Source organism: Lepisosteus platostomus, chromosome 8 (assembly GCF_059453375.1).
Source record: "Lepisosteus platostomus isolate fLepPlt1 chromosome 8, fLepPlt1.hap1, whole genome shotgun sequence".
Taxonomy (NCBI): domain Eukaryota; kingdom Metazoa; phylum Chordata; class Actinopteri; order Semionotiformes; family Lepisosteidae; genus Lepisosteus; species Lepisosteus platostomus.
This window is the reverse complement of record NC_142618.1, coordinates 37,230,744-37,245,127: the sequence shown is the minus strand read 5'-3', so window position 1 is coordinate 37,245,127 and position 14,384 is coordinate 37,230,744. Positions and strand designations below refer to the sequence as shown.

General features: G+C 37.0%; 1 protein-coding gene across 4 annotated transcripts in view; it reads right to left on the bottom strand.

The window, feature by feature from the left end:
- Window positions 1–12,589, bottom strand: part of LOC148657261 (uncharacterized) — a 30,907-nt gene extending 18,318 nt beyond the window's left edge. The window contains exons 1-4 of one of the 4 annotated variants that reach the window (XM_088643292.1): window positions 12,319–12,589; window positions 4,031–4,126; window positions 3,282–3,401; window positions 604–657 (exon numbers count right to left, since the gene is read on the bottom strand). In XM_088643292.1, coding sequence (XP_088499418.1) covers window positions 604–657; window positions 3,282–3,401; window positions 4,031–4,126; window positions 12,319–12,405 — 357 coding nt within the window. In that variant the 5' untranslated portion in view covers window positions 12,406–12,589. The remainder of the gene's footprint in view (window positions 1–603; window positions 658–3,281; window positions 3,402–4,030; window positions 4,127–12,318) is intronic. The other 3 variants (XM_088643291.1, XM_088643294.1, XM_088643293.1) reach the window with 3 other exon arrangements.
- Window positions 12,590–14,384: the final 1,795 nt, after the last annotated feature.

Below are 14,384 nucleotides of genomic sequence, written 5' to 3'. Positions count from 1 at the left end.
AGTTTTTCCTCTCTGTGGTAAAAACTGAAATATGATTAAATTGCTGACTACTCCAGCAGCAATCTGTGCCTTAGGTTTAAAATGTATCCCAGTTTGTGATGATACTAAGAACAGTTACAAATGAGAGCAGTACTGTATATAAGACATCTAAGACTCCACACCATCAGCTTAATCCCTGGCAGGGAATCTAAACACCATCCTGGGGCTCCCTCTCCTAATCCTTTGACAATCGCCAATCAGTGCTACACTGCCCATCAACAGAAATGAACAATGATCTTTACAGATCAAAAGATTTTTTAAAGAAAAAACCATTACTGACCTGACATTTCCTTGTTCATGTACAGTAATTCACTTCACTGCTGTAGTTATATGCAATATTTCTCCACATTACTAATCTAAAGAGCCTCACACCACAGGTCTAGTGTTAGCAGGGAAGCGGAACTGCCAATGTCATTTACACTGTACTGGACACAAATGAGAAAATAAGATAACATAGAAATAAAAGAAACAAACTGGGTGATGTGAAGAGATTGAAATGCCACAGACCTAATGATTTTTAGTTATTTTCTGATCTTTGAAGCTGCCATGCTGAGAGCTTCTTACCGTTTCTCTCTTCCTTCTCTGCTTACTGTCTGCGTCCTGTACGTCTGGAGTCACCTGATGAACAGAAACACAGCTGTGAACAACAGACACTGGGCTCCTGGGACACTTCTCTAGTGAAAACCTCACACCTAGAGACTACAGGTTTCCTGAACATTCCTCATCCTCAAAGACAAGTGATCAGAAAGCTGACATTTCTAGATTTACAGTGAGGAAGAGAGATGGAGAAGTGTTTCTGTGATCTACAGGCTTTAGTGTGCTCTGTATCATCATTGGGCCTTAACACTAGTGTTAATGAAGTCTTATAACCAAAGATATATGGAAACCATTGACCTCAAGACAAGATGTAAGGTTGGTAAATGTTAGGAATTTTCATGGAGTATCTCATTTATTTATATTTTCTAATATCTTGCACACCCATGTACCTGCTGTCTAAACAGTTTGTGTTAGTGTTGTCCATTTCTCTCAGACCTTTTCTGGATGGCTGTGGAGTGGTCTGGACCCTATCCACCACCATCGTGGACATGAACAATAGGACAATGAGACACACATAGACAAGTTGCAAAAATAAACACAGAAACCTCTCCTGACCTCCAGGCTTCAAGGCAACAGAGAGATTATTAAAAATAACCTGAATTGTAGGATTATTGGTAGAGCATTCTACCAAGTTGGATACTTGTTTTTCTACTTTACTGCAAATCTATAGTTAATTTAAAAGAAAATTTCCAATGAAGCTTATAGAGAAATGGACATAAATATGTATACAAGTATAGTAAATGTATGTCATAAACTATGAGTATTGGTACATGTTAGGAAGAGTTTGCTTTCTGAAAATATATTAAATAACTATGTCAAAAAAGGATAGTTTACAACAATATCCACTCATAAATTAGACGATAACATTTTAGGAGATGAATGGTTCCAAAGTTTATGCTTCAGACTGTATTGTATGTTTCCACAAAGTCAGCCAGTAACCACTGAGGAGAAAAAAGCTTTATATGGGTTTGTCTTGCAAAACCCCCCCATTTCAAAATATCAGACTACTTAAAGTTCATTTTAAAATTTTTATTCTTGCTACATTTAAAATGTTTGAGATGGGTGGGGGGTAAACCTAAGTAATAAAAGAAATTATTACATGGATATGCAGATTTTTCTATCTGCATATACTATATGGAGGTTATATAGAGAAGGTTATATAAGGTTATAATACCAGAATTCTTCTGTCAAGTTAAAACAAAATCTAGCTTGTCAAAAAAATCAAATAAACAACTAATAACTTATGTTATTGACATATGCCAAGAGACCAGTGGTGTTAAGCAAAGAAAACATCCCCTAAAACTGGGCTAGCAAACAGACATCCATTTCTGTACTGTCACTCTGTTACTGATAACTGTTTCTGGACAGAAATTCTTATTTCTACATACTGTACTGCTGCTTTCATTTGATCTTTCTTTCTCAGAAAAACTGGTTTCTGTTTCTCAGGATGCTCAAGAGACTCACAAGGTAACGAGGATAATGCCATATTACCATTATATTTCAACAAAGTAATATACTGTGGTGAACACTGCACTCTAGTGGTGAGCTCACTACAAGGCACATTCCTCCTTTCATTACAAGTCATCTGAGTCTCAACTGCATGGACAAAGTGACAATGAGCTCAGTCTCCTTTCTGGATTCAACCAAGCCACTCAGGGTTCGTAAACCCTTGAAACACCCTGCCTCATAAGGCGAAGGGATAAACACTGGAGACACCTTGCCTCATGGGGTGAGGGAGTAACTGGGAGAAATACCCATCGTCACAGAATGATGGCTAAAAAGCACACAACCCTGCTTTTACTTATGGGTACAAAGGTCCCAAGGACACTAATCACAGATGTGAAAGATGATTAACCAGATGACACAATACAATATATACAGCTTAATTCTGAAAAGAAAACTAAGCCATTGTCCACAATTGACAGAAACATCCCTCAAATAACAAGTTAATAGAAAATTTGAAGAATGTATTTAATTCTATTTTAAATGCTCGCCAGTTACTATCAAAGCAGTTGCAGAGTTCACAAAAAATGTTTTCCATAATCTTGAAAGATTTTCTTGGAAAACTGTACTGTCAATATACTGTACTGTCAGGCCTTGCATAGCCTTACATATTGTGGGCGGAATGCTGGCTTCCTTGGACAGCTCACCTGGCTGGTTGACTGGACTCAGAATGCAGGCAAATGCCTTCTTCTCACTGGCTGAACAATCAGCCAATTACCTGCTCAAGTGGCAGCCTCAAGCTTTAAAGGACAGTTAGTACAGGTACTTAGATTCGCACATGAATGTCCAATCCTGGAAGGCCAGAGAGACTGCAGGTTTTAAAGGTCTTTTTTAAGACCTTTTTTAAGCACTTGTAAAGCTGTGAAAATACAGTAACCAGGTAGTTAAGCTTGTTAAGAGCCGAGTGAGAATGAAAACCTGCAGACACAGGACTGGAGACCCATGGAGTAGAGGCATTAAAACTTTGGATTTATATTGGGAAAAATGACCAATTATCCTTTGGCAACCAAAGGATGTTTCAACTTCAGAAAAAATTGAAAACATGTCTGGATCTAAAAAAATGTTGTTTTGCAGTTACATTTATTATGAATATAATGTTGCATCCAGTTCTCTGTCTCTGAGTTCAAGGGTGTGTGCAGTACCGTTTGAGCAGATTCCTCTTTTTGGACTTTCTCGATTCTCTTCTGCACCATTTCTGCTTGGTTACCATCACCTTCCAAAGGATAGGTACATCCTCTACACCAACGTTTGGTATGATGTAACTGTGAAAATACAAGCAAAAATACAGACAGTATTGAGAAATTACAGGACAACATAATGGGCACTTTTTATATTAAAGATTCAGTAGTAGATGCTAGACCAGTGGTCTTCAATCCTGGACTCTAGGGCTGGTGTTTCTATAGGTTGTAAGCCCAGATGGGCTCTTAATGGCCTGAAGGCTGATTGGACAAGTTTAAGAGCTTCTTCCAGCCCTTCAGGTGCTGCTCCCTTAAATAGACACAGCAGCCTCTAGGACCAGGACTTGGAACCCTGAAGCAGGCACTTCCAGGAACTGAGTCTGAGATCCCTGACGTATTAAAAAAGTCCCTTATGTATCATGGCTAAAATATGAAAACTCAAGTGAGTCTTTCACCAAATCAGAACCAACAGCAAGAGTACCCAATTGAGATTTGAAACCTGCTTTTAAGTTAGGAGCTAAATATATTCACTTGCTTACAGCACATACAATGTAATAGGACTACACACAATCGACACACAGAAATAATAAAAAAAACAACAAAATAGCTCTATCCAGTCCATTCTTTGAACATCTCCTAGCAATCCCAGACTGAACAATGGATGAATCCGTCACTCAGCTCTAAATGAGTAAAGAGAGAGTGAGATACTCCACCTGCTCCTGCACATTCTGAGCCTGAATACTGTCCAGTACAGCCTCTGCAAGGCCCCCACTGTTCTCTAGTGGTATCCTGGCTCCAGGCAGTCTTCTCTTTAATAGAAGGGGAGGAGAACGCAAAAGTATTTAAATACAAACATGTACGTACATATTTCACTGCATCAGTGAGAAAGGTAACTGTCTCTGCCCCCTGCAGGTATTCATTTCTGGTGGTTATTCATGAGCTCTGAGCACGTACATCATCACAGAAACCAAATGACTGGGCCTCTGTTGCGGAAGAGCCTAACACTGATATCAGAGGAGAGTACTGAGTCCTGTGATACAGACATTATTGGAACCTTGTGTGGTACCGAGGGTATACAATAGAGTTTCCTTAGATTTGTCATTATGGTCATTATTTATTCTTTACTGATGTCTATACAGTACATACAGTGGGTACAGAAAGTCACCACCCCCTTTCACAATTTGTACCTTTCGGTATGAAACTCTGAAAATAAAAACAAATTAAAATAAGGCTTGTTCCATTTTTATTTACACACAGTATCCATAGTAGAGAACAAAACAAAACCATTTTACATATGAACATCCATTATTCAGCCTTACATTGCAGGCACAAATTCCTGTTGGTTCCCCTAGTTTTTTACAATTATATAACTTTTTAACAAAACTATATACATTCAAAAGAAGGAAGATGTATACATTTATGAATATGAAAAGGGAGTAGACTATATAAATGTCTCTTTTTTCAGTTTTCAGTATAATTTCAGTTATTCTTTATCTCAACAAAATCTGACCTTAAAGGATTAATGTACTGAACCAATCTAGACAAATATTTGACAATTTTTTTCATTTGTAATTTTAGTGAAAATGTTATTTCTTCCATTATATATATTTCTTTTATTAATTCAATCCAATCTTTCATTGTTGGTAGATCTGTGAGAAGCCACTTTCTTTTTATAGCTTTCTTCCCTGCTGATATAAGGATATATATTAATCCATTCCCCTCCAATCAAAATCCAGTTTACCAAAATATAAAGCCTCAAATGTAAAGGGTACATTCCTTTCAAATTTAGTTTCCAGGGCCTCATGTAATTCCTTCCAGAAAAGCCTTATTTTAGGGCAGTTCCAGAATATATGCCAATGATTACCTTGGTTTCCGCACTGTGTCTAACACTTAAGAGTTTTCCTCAGTATGCGCCTTCTGACTCGGAGTAATGAAAAATCGAACAATGTTTTTCCAGCAAAACTCTCTCCATAAATGCGAGTTAGTACATCTCCGTTGAAATTCACAAATTTTAAGCCACTCTTCATTCGAAATTCTAACTTCACTTTCTTTCACCCATTTATCTTTTATATACTCTGTAGAATATGATTTCTTTTCCATAAAACTTTTATATAATCTAGATATAATACCTTTACCTAATTCTGATTTGTAGGCTTCTGCAACTATTTTGACTACTCCATCATTAACAATATCTAAATCTTCCCTTATAATCTCCTTATTAAAATAATAGCACATTTGAAGATATCTATAAAAATCTGAATTCTCCAAATTATGTTTCTCGTTCAAATACTGAAAACTTTGTAGCTGTGTCTTATCCGTTATATTATAAAATGCAGTTATTCCTTTTGTAATCCAAAATTTAAATCTATTATCCAACTTATTTGGTTTAAACTCCATATCATAGGCGCACCATCTGAGTATCTTTACTGCCTCACCTAAATTATACTCTTTTGTGATCATATTCCATGTCCTTAATTGAACCTTTAACCATGGATTAAATATTTTTTCAGTAATTTTGTCTAAATTTCTATTACCTAATAGTGCCTGAATTGGGGGGCTATTTACAAGGGACAATTCAATATCTTTCCATCTGGCTTGATATTCTGGATTACAGGAATTAATGAGAGGTTTAACCTGAGATACATTATAATAATCTTTTAAATTTGGTAAAGCCATACCCCCTTTATCTTTTGAAAGTTGCAATGTTTTGAATCTAATTCTAGGTTTTCTCCCCTGCCAAATAAACCTAGAAATCATCTTATCCCATTCCGAAAATTGTTTTGCAGAGACTTCTACAGGGAGAGCTTGAAATAGAAAGAGTAATCGAGGCAGTAGATTCATTTTTACAGATTCAATTCTAGAACTAAAACTCATAAAGGGGATTAGGCTTTAGACTCCTAAATATCTCACTGAACTTTGGTCCCACTTAAGGTGGTATTTGCCTTTTAATAAATCAGGAGGGTTGTAATTAAAAGTTAGAATTTGTGTTTTTTGAACATTTAACTTATAGCCTGCCAGCAAGCCAAAGCTATCTAATAGTTTGATTACTTCTAGAAATGAACTAGTGGGATCCTCCAGATATAATAAAACGTCATCTGCGTACAGTGCTATCTTGTGCTCATTACCTTTTATTTTGTTATTTTGTCGTATCCACTGGGCTAGTGGCTCTATATATAGAGCAAAAAGCAATGGAGATAAAGGGCAGCCTTGTCTAGTCCCTCGTTCTAAAGTTATTTTATCAGATAAATAACCATTTATTTTAATTTGTGCTGTTGGTCTATCATATAAAGTTTGAATACCTTTAATAATATTTTCACAAAACCCAAACCTACCTTAAACCCTATAGAGGTATTCCCAACTAACAGAGTCAAAAGCTTTCTCAGCATCTAGGCTCATCAAAGAAGCTTCTAAATTATGTTGCTGAATATGGTTCATTATATGCAATGTGCGTCAAATGTTATCATGGGTTTGTCTATTTTGAATAAACCCTGTTTGATCATAGTGTATCAAATGAGGGAGAATCTTTTCAATTCTTTTAGCCAGTATTGCTGTATAAATTTTATTATCCACATTAAGGACTGAGATTGGTCTGAACGATCCACAATCGAATCTATCTTTCCCCTCCTTAGGGATAACCGAGATGATAGCCTCTCTCCATGATGGGGGCATTTTCCCATCAATTAATGCCGAATTACAAGCAGAAAGAAGATTTGGTATCAATTCAGCTCGGAAGGTTTTATACCATTCTGAATTAAAACCATCAGTTCCAGGTGATTTATTAGCTCTGAGGCTCATAATCACTGAATTCAATTCTTCTAGTGTTATAGTCATTTTTAATATATTATTTTGATCTTCCCTAAGATTTGGTAAACTGAGAGATTCCAGAAACGTATCCATCTTTTCTTCACTTTCTGAATGGGGTTGCGTATATAATTTTCTGTAATAATTTGTAAAAGTGTTTTGAATTTTTTCCCATTTATATAATACACCATTACAGTTCTGGTCCCTTATTTTATATATTGTATTATCGGTCTGTTGTTTTTTAATTTTCTTGCCAACAGCTTTAGTGATTTTGACCCTGATTCATAATATTTTTGTTTAGTAAATATATATTTTTTTTTCAATTTCCTGTGTATATAAGACATCTATTTTGTTTCTAAGCTTCTTTATTTCTTGCATGATTTTTTAATCCTGTTTTTCTTGATGTTTTTTCTCCAACTCTTTTAACTTTATATTCAGATTAGATAATTGTAGTTGCTTTACCTTCTTCTTATGACTGCTCAAAGCAATAATTTCCCCCCTTATAACTGCCTTTAATGTATCCCATATCATTCTGGTCTCACTTCCCCATTATCATTCTCCTCCAAAAATAGTTTTTATTTCTTGTTTTATCTGTTCTTTACATTGTGGATCGTTTAACAGACTTGAGTTCATCCTCCATGTTGTATCTCCCCGATTATTACTTAATCGTATGGACAAAGACATAGGAGCATGGTCTGAAAAATCAATTCTACCAATATCACAATCTTGGATCCTATGTCTATCTCTCTTGTGTATAAAAAAATAATCAATCCTTGAATATACCAAATGAGGTAAGGAATAGTGAGTGTAATCCCACCCACTTGGATAGAAATCTCTCCAAAGATCTATTATTCCCATTTCCCCCATCAGTACATTAATCTTTTTATACAGTGACTTATCTCTCTGAGAAGATATATTTGTAGAATCAAGCCTGGGGTTAAGACGCACATTCCAATCACCTCCACAAATCAGTATCCCTTGTGCATTAACCATCAAATCGACCATTTTTTAATAAAAATTAAAATCACTACCAGGTGGAGCATATACATTAAGTAATGTTAGTAATTCCCCTTCAATTTTTCCCAATACTAATACATATCTCCCCTTCTTATCTTAAACTTCTGTAAGCAACTCAAATTGAACCTTTTGAGATATCAGTATAGCCACTCCTCTCCTATGGCCAGATTTATATGAGGAGAAATAGATTTTTGAGAAACCCATCCTCCTTAATTTCTCATGTTCAAATACACTCAAATGTGTTTCTTGTAAAAAAAACAATATGAGCCCCTTCTTTCTTCATTTTAGACAAAATCTTACTTCTCTTAATAGGGTTAAGTACTCCATTAACATTAAATGTAACTATTTTAAGGTCTTGCTTGGACATATTTTATGTAAATGGTAAAACGGGATCAGGGTCCCATACAACATATGTTTCATATTGTTAAACATCCTCTTCCTATCATTTTTTTCTAATAATGCACCACAATCAAAAAACACAATAAACAAAAACATTAACCAAACAATCTTAAACAAAACTGTACCCATCTCTGTCTCTTTCACAGTACTTTCTTCCAACTGTGGGGTTCTTTTCAAATGACCCTATGTGGGCTTCTCTCCTTTTTTTCTTAAAAAAAAGGGGAAAGTCCGTTAGAGAAATCCTCCTTCTCCTCTGGAGGAGGGCCCTTAAGCAGGTGGCGTGGTGGCAAATCCAAACTTATATTATAAAGAGAAAAAAAAAGGAGTGTAACCAGAAAAATAAAAAGTCACTCTGGTCGTAATCACCAAGTACAGTATCTGTCCCGACATTTACAAATTCTCTTAAAACATCGCAGGAAACTTATTTTTTTAAAAAAAACCCTTAACTATAAAATCATGACCAACTTTTAACAACTCACTGTATCAAATTTCTTCAATCTTGCGAGGGGGGTCTTCTCCTGAAACTCTGTAATTTCTCCTGATATTGGTGTTTCAAGGACTGGTCTTTCCCAGGACCACCCCGTCTTCCAGCCTTCTGCCAAGTAAACAGTCGCTCGATTTCTTCTTCCAGTGTAGGCGCTGGCTGTATAACTTGTACTTTAAGACCCCGCTCTGCCATGTCCTTTGTGGCTTCTGCTGCTGAATGGTATAGGCAGGTGCTGTCTTCGTAAAACACCCGCAACCTCGCTGGAAATGGAGTCTGAAATTTTATTTTCTGCGATTTCAGCCTTTTTTACTTCAGAATATTCCATACGTTTTTTAATACTGCTCGGGGGGTAATCATGATCCACATAAAATCGTTTGTTATTGTGGAAGAGTTCTTTCTTTTGCCACGCTTTACACAACACTTACTCTTTCATCTTGTAGCTTAAAAATGTGGCGACAATGGAACGCGGTTTGGCGTCCGGGCCTTTAAGTCTCGGCGCTAACACTCTGTGCGCCCTTTCAATTACCAGTTCCACTTCCTTCGGTAAATCAAGTTCCCCCCTCTTTAAAATCACCTTAAAGATTGTGGCCAAGTGGCAAAAGCTGCTGTGGTCAGATGAGACCAAAATTGAACCTTTTGGGTGGAATGCAAAACGATAAGTCTGGCGAAAACCCAATACATCTTACTATCCAAAGAACATGTGGGGGTGTTTCTCTTCAACTGGGACTGGGACACTTGTCAGGATGGAAGGGAAGGTGGATGGTGCAAAATACAGGCAACTTCTTGTAGAAAACCTGCAGCCCTCAGCCAGGAAGTTGAAAATGGGAAGATGGTTCATATTTTAACATGACAATGAGCCAAAGCAACCATACAGTGTTTGAAGGACAGGAAGGTGAATGTCCTTGAGTGGCCTAGTCAGTTTCACTGAGCTTGTACAATTCTGTAAGGAGTATTCCTCCCTCTAAGTGTGAAAATTTGGTAGAGATGTATCCAAACACACACAAGGCTGTATTTAAAGCTTGCTTCCACCAAGTATTAACTCAGGGGGGTGTTGTCTTATCCAACACAGTTATTCTACTTCTTTATTTATTAATTGTTTTCACTTGGATGTTGCAAGCTACAATTTGTAAATAAAACTGAAAAATTCTGATTTTATTTGTCTTTTTGGGTGAACATTGTGAAAGGGGGTGGTGACTTTCTATACCCACTGTATATAATATATTATATATACCATATACAGTATATTAAATTCAATTTATTTTTATATATTGCCTTTCACAAAGGGTGCCCCAAGGCGCTTAGCAAAGCAAAATGACCATACAGAACAGAAAAGACCAGAAAACAAAGGAGGAGAGGAACCAAAAGCTCCTTAGTAAGGAGAAATAAAACCTCTAGGGGTCAAAGGTCAACTGGCTGCCTAACCCCTTTGGGCATGCTAACACTATACGATTAAAAAAAGGAATAAATGAATAAGGGGATATATAACAGGGGAGAGACATTTTTTAAAGATGTGTAAAGATAAAGATTGATAAGTAATTTTGAACTCATAAATCCAACATTTGAACTAAATGAAAGTAAAAAAAAAACTCTCCTGGCTTTTTGCACATGCAGCATATTTATTTAGCTTCAACTGTTCATGTTCTCTATTTATGTGCAGTTGTTTTCTACATCCTTTTTCTAACTCCTTTAACTCCTGGATCAGGGTTGTGAGGGAACCGGAGCCCACACAGGCAAGCAAGGAGCAGGATGTTTTCTACATTTGTGTCTTTAAAGCTACATTTGGAAAACTGTTAAAACATGTTACTTTGGAGCATAAATCTTTGAAATCCCATTTAAGTATACAAACATTGTACATCTCTACCTGGGTTGTTGACTGTCTTCTTATTACTGTCTAAAATACGGGTCCTAAAAAAGAATGGAGAGTCAAGGAATTTCTGCTAGTATTACACAATAAATGCTATGTGATTCAACTGTGGTGAATAAACCTGAGATCTGAAAGCTTGAGTAATACAGTAAGTTCCAAGAAAACACCAGAAGCTAAAGCCAAGATGTTATGCAATTGACAGCTGAAGAAAAACAGAAAGAAAACATATAGTGCTAGACACTGAACTCGAGAGAGAGGAGAGGAAGAGAGGAGCAGTGAGTGATTAAGGAAAGACTTTGCTCTGCAAGATCTCTGGATGCACTTATGTTTTCCAAATGGAACAGGGTGACTGAACTTGCGAACACAGCTGCATATCAATGTTAACAAATATCAAGAACACAATTAAATGTGTTCATAAAACCAAGGCTACTGCTGGCAAAAACAAGCATAGGTAGACTGAATTCAAATAACAAATGGGAAAACTGATAATGCAAAAAATAATTCTGAGCACATAAAATGCAAGTCAGATTATTCTATCACAAATTGTACATTAGTGCCAGGTATATCTAAAAAAATGTTACTTCACGTTGTCTGTCTGATCAGTATGAAATGGGTTTGCTAATGAATGCAACTTCATGCACAATATTGCATTTGATTTAAGAAAGAATTAACAAGAAACAGAGAAATAGTGCAGGCAGGTACCACCCCCAGTATGTTAATGTAATTTGAAATGAATTTTGCCCACAACAATTATTAATTTTCTGTTACTTTGAACCAAAAGGTCATGTAACTTCTAGGGTGTTTTTAAAAATAAAAAAAACTTCCAGCCCTGGTTAGCTTTCAAATGATAAAAAAACTGACTCAAAACTGACTTCCCAGCGTTGTAGAATGATAACCACCACAAAATCCTTGTAAACGTAGGGTGTCATTACATTGTATCATTTTTTGTGGAATATTTCACCCAGACAATGTAATCTTGTAGCTAACCTATGGTTATGTCTGATTTTTGGTTCTTACTTCTGGCTAATGCCAGTACTGTATGCAAACTTACAGCTAGCAGGTTTGCTTTATTTCCTCCTTCACCTATAAATATATTTTGAAATGAACAATGTGAAAACGATCTGTACTGTGCTGCAAAAGGCTTCACAGTAAGAAAGTAAACAGATCAATTACGCACTGAAAGATAATCTGATTATCCTACCGTTTTAAGTACAGACTTCATATATTTATATATTAAATATTTACTTTTTTAACTTTATTTGCATTACGCTTGCTTTTCACAACTGGAAATAAACAGCTCTTTTCCTGACATCACGTATCAGCATTGTAAAAAAAACAACCAGAAGTTTTTTTTAGTGAAGGAAGCTACTTAGTATTTTCTGTCAAGGTCTAAAATATTTTTATTTTGTTTTAAATATTGTTTAAGCCTTTACCTTTTTTGATCTCCCATCGGTGGCTGAAGCACCAAAAGCCAAGGTTATTGCGATGCCCAGCAAACAGATAAAAAGCGCAGATTTCATGTTCGCGGACCTCCACTGCGGCTGTTCTGAGACACTGTTGAGCAGAACAGTTGTATTCAAGGCTTAGGAATCCTCTCGCAACTACACACAGAATGCAAAACGTAGAGGGTGTTTCAGCGACAGAATCTTTTACGCGGATGTGATTTAGTTTATATATTTATTTCAAGCAGGAAGGCCTTCAGCGTTGAAGAGACCTTTAACCTTTTATGACCTAATACTGTGCTATCATACTGCATTTAAAGAATAAAAAGTTTGAGAAAATGTTTTGTCGGCGATATGAGATGAAGGGGCGGTCAAAAAAGAGGGCCCCAGAGGAGGGATCAGTCTGTAGGAAGAGAAAAGTTGTCGTTAATGGTCCTGGGGATAGAAAGTGTGTTAGGGTGAAAGGGAAGCACCATAGGCATGCAGTTGTTAGGCCAAGGGTTCCTGATGGAATTAATGGTCCAGGGGCTGTTTTTGGCTTGGGTGAGAGTCCTGTCAATAACATGGGTGGGGTATCCTCTGTTGATAAAAAATTATTAGATATACATCTAGAATATAGAACGAAAAGTAATAGGTTTATTCCATGCTGAAAAGAGAAAATGAAAACACAACATTTCGGCTGTGGAGCCTTCTTCAGGTGTGAGATGGACAGAGCAGTAAGCAAAGGTAATGTAGCAGGAGAACAAAGGCTGGGAGAGAGGAGGAGCGGGAGGCGGGAGCAGGGGACAAACACAGTGGCCAATCAGGTAGTGTGAAGTCAGGACAGGTGTAGAGAGGTTTGAAATGAAACCTACAATGAGTAGAGAGAATGTAGAAGAACATTAGTCTATCGTTGAGAGAAGGGGAAAGGTGTGATCCTAGCTGCAGGATAATTTTAGTTTCTATAGTCTTTCTGATGTAGGAGTTAGGAAAACCATCTTTGAGAACACAGACGGAGAGATTACTGTGATCATGGCTGTCAGAAGTGAAATGAGAAACAATAGGCTTGGAGAAATCTTTAATTTTCACAGCTCTAACATGTTCTCTGCAGCAGTGTCCAAGTCTTCTTCCTGTTTCCCCAATGAATATATATTATGCATCTATAATATATATTCCCCATATTCACGTTCTATTTCACCATGCTTCCTGTTTCTTGCCACAGTCCAACGACAGGTTAATTAACTTCTGGGAAAACTGGCCCTGGTATACAGTAGGTGTGTGCCCTGTGATGGGACTGGCATCTTGTCCAGGGTGTATCCTGACTTACTAGGATAGGCTCCAGCTCCCTAGCGACCCTGAATTGGATGAAGCAGTTCGAAAATGGGGCCGGCGTGGTGGTACAGTGGGTCCATTCTGTCTGCTTGATCTCCCCACGTTTACATGGGATTTCTTCAGGTGCTCCACTGTGAAAAGACATACTGGTAGAATAATGGGCTTCTGGAAAAACTGGCTCTGTTGTGAGTGTGTTGGACTGGCATCCTGTCCAGGGTGTATCCTGCCTTGTGCCCCTTGCATGCCAGGCTCCAGCTCCCCCACAACCCTGTGTTGGATAAAGCAGTTAAGATAATGGATGGGTGGACCACTTTCCAAGGTTTTTGGTTACTAGCTACTGTTTGTGAATGGAGATGGATTAAAAATGCAACAAATGCTAATGGTTACAATTTTCATTTTGTGTTTCTAAAGCCTGTCAGCATTAAGTATTTTTCTGTAATTGTGCAATTCTACTTCTAATTTTAAGCCAATAAAACCAGAACTATAAAATTCACCATCCTTAGTTCTGTGACCAGTTGTATTGAAGTTTTTTTCCTCTCTTCAAGATGATAAAAAACCTTCTGATTTGGAAAATACGGTTTATGTAAGCTTACATGGCATCCTGGCCCAGTATTTGTCAACCCTGCTAAGTGGAACTACAACATTTCCCTTTACCAGATACACAGTACAGAATGTGTTGGACCTTTTGGCCTTTATTAGCAATCAATTCAACTGGTCAGCAAACTGTTGAAAAAAGAAAGTGTGGC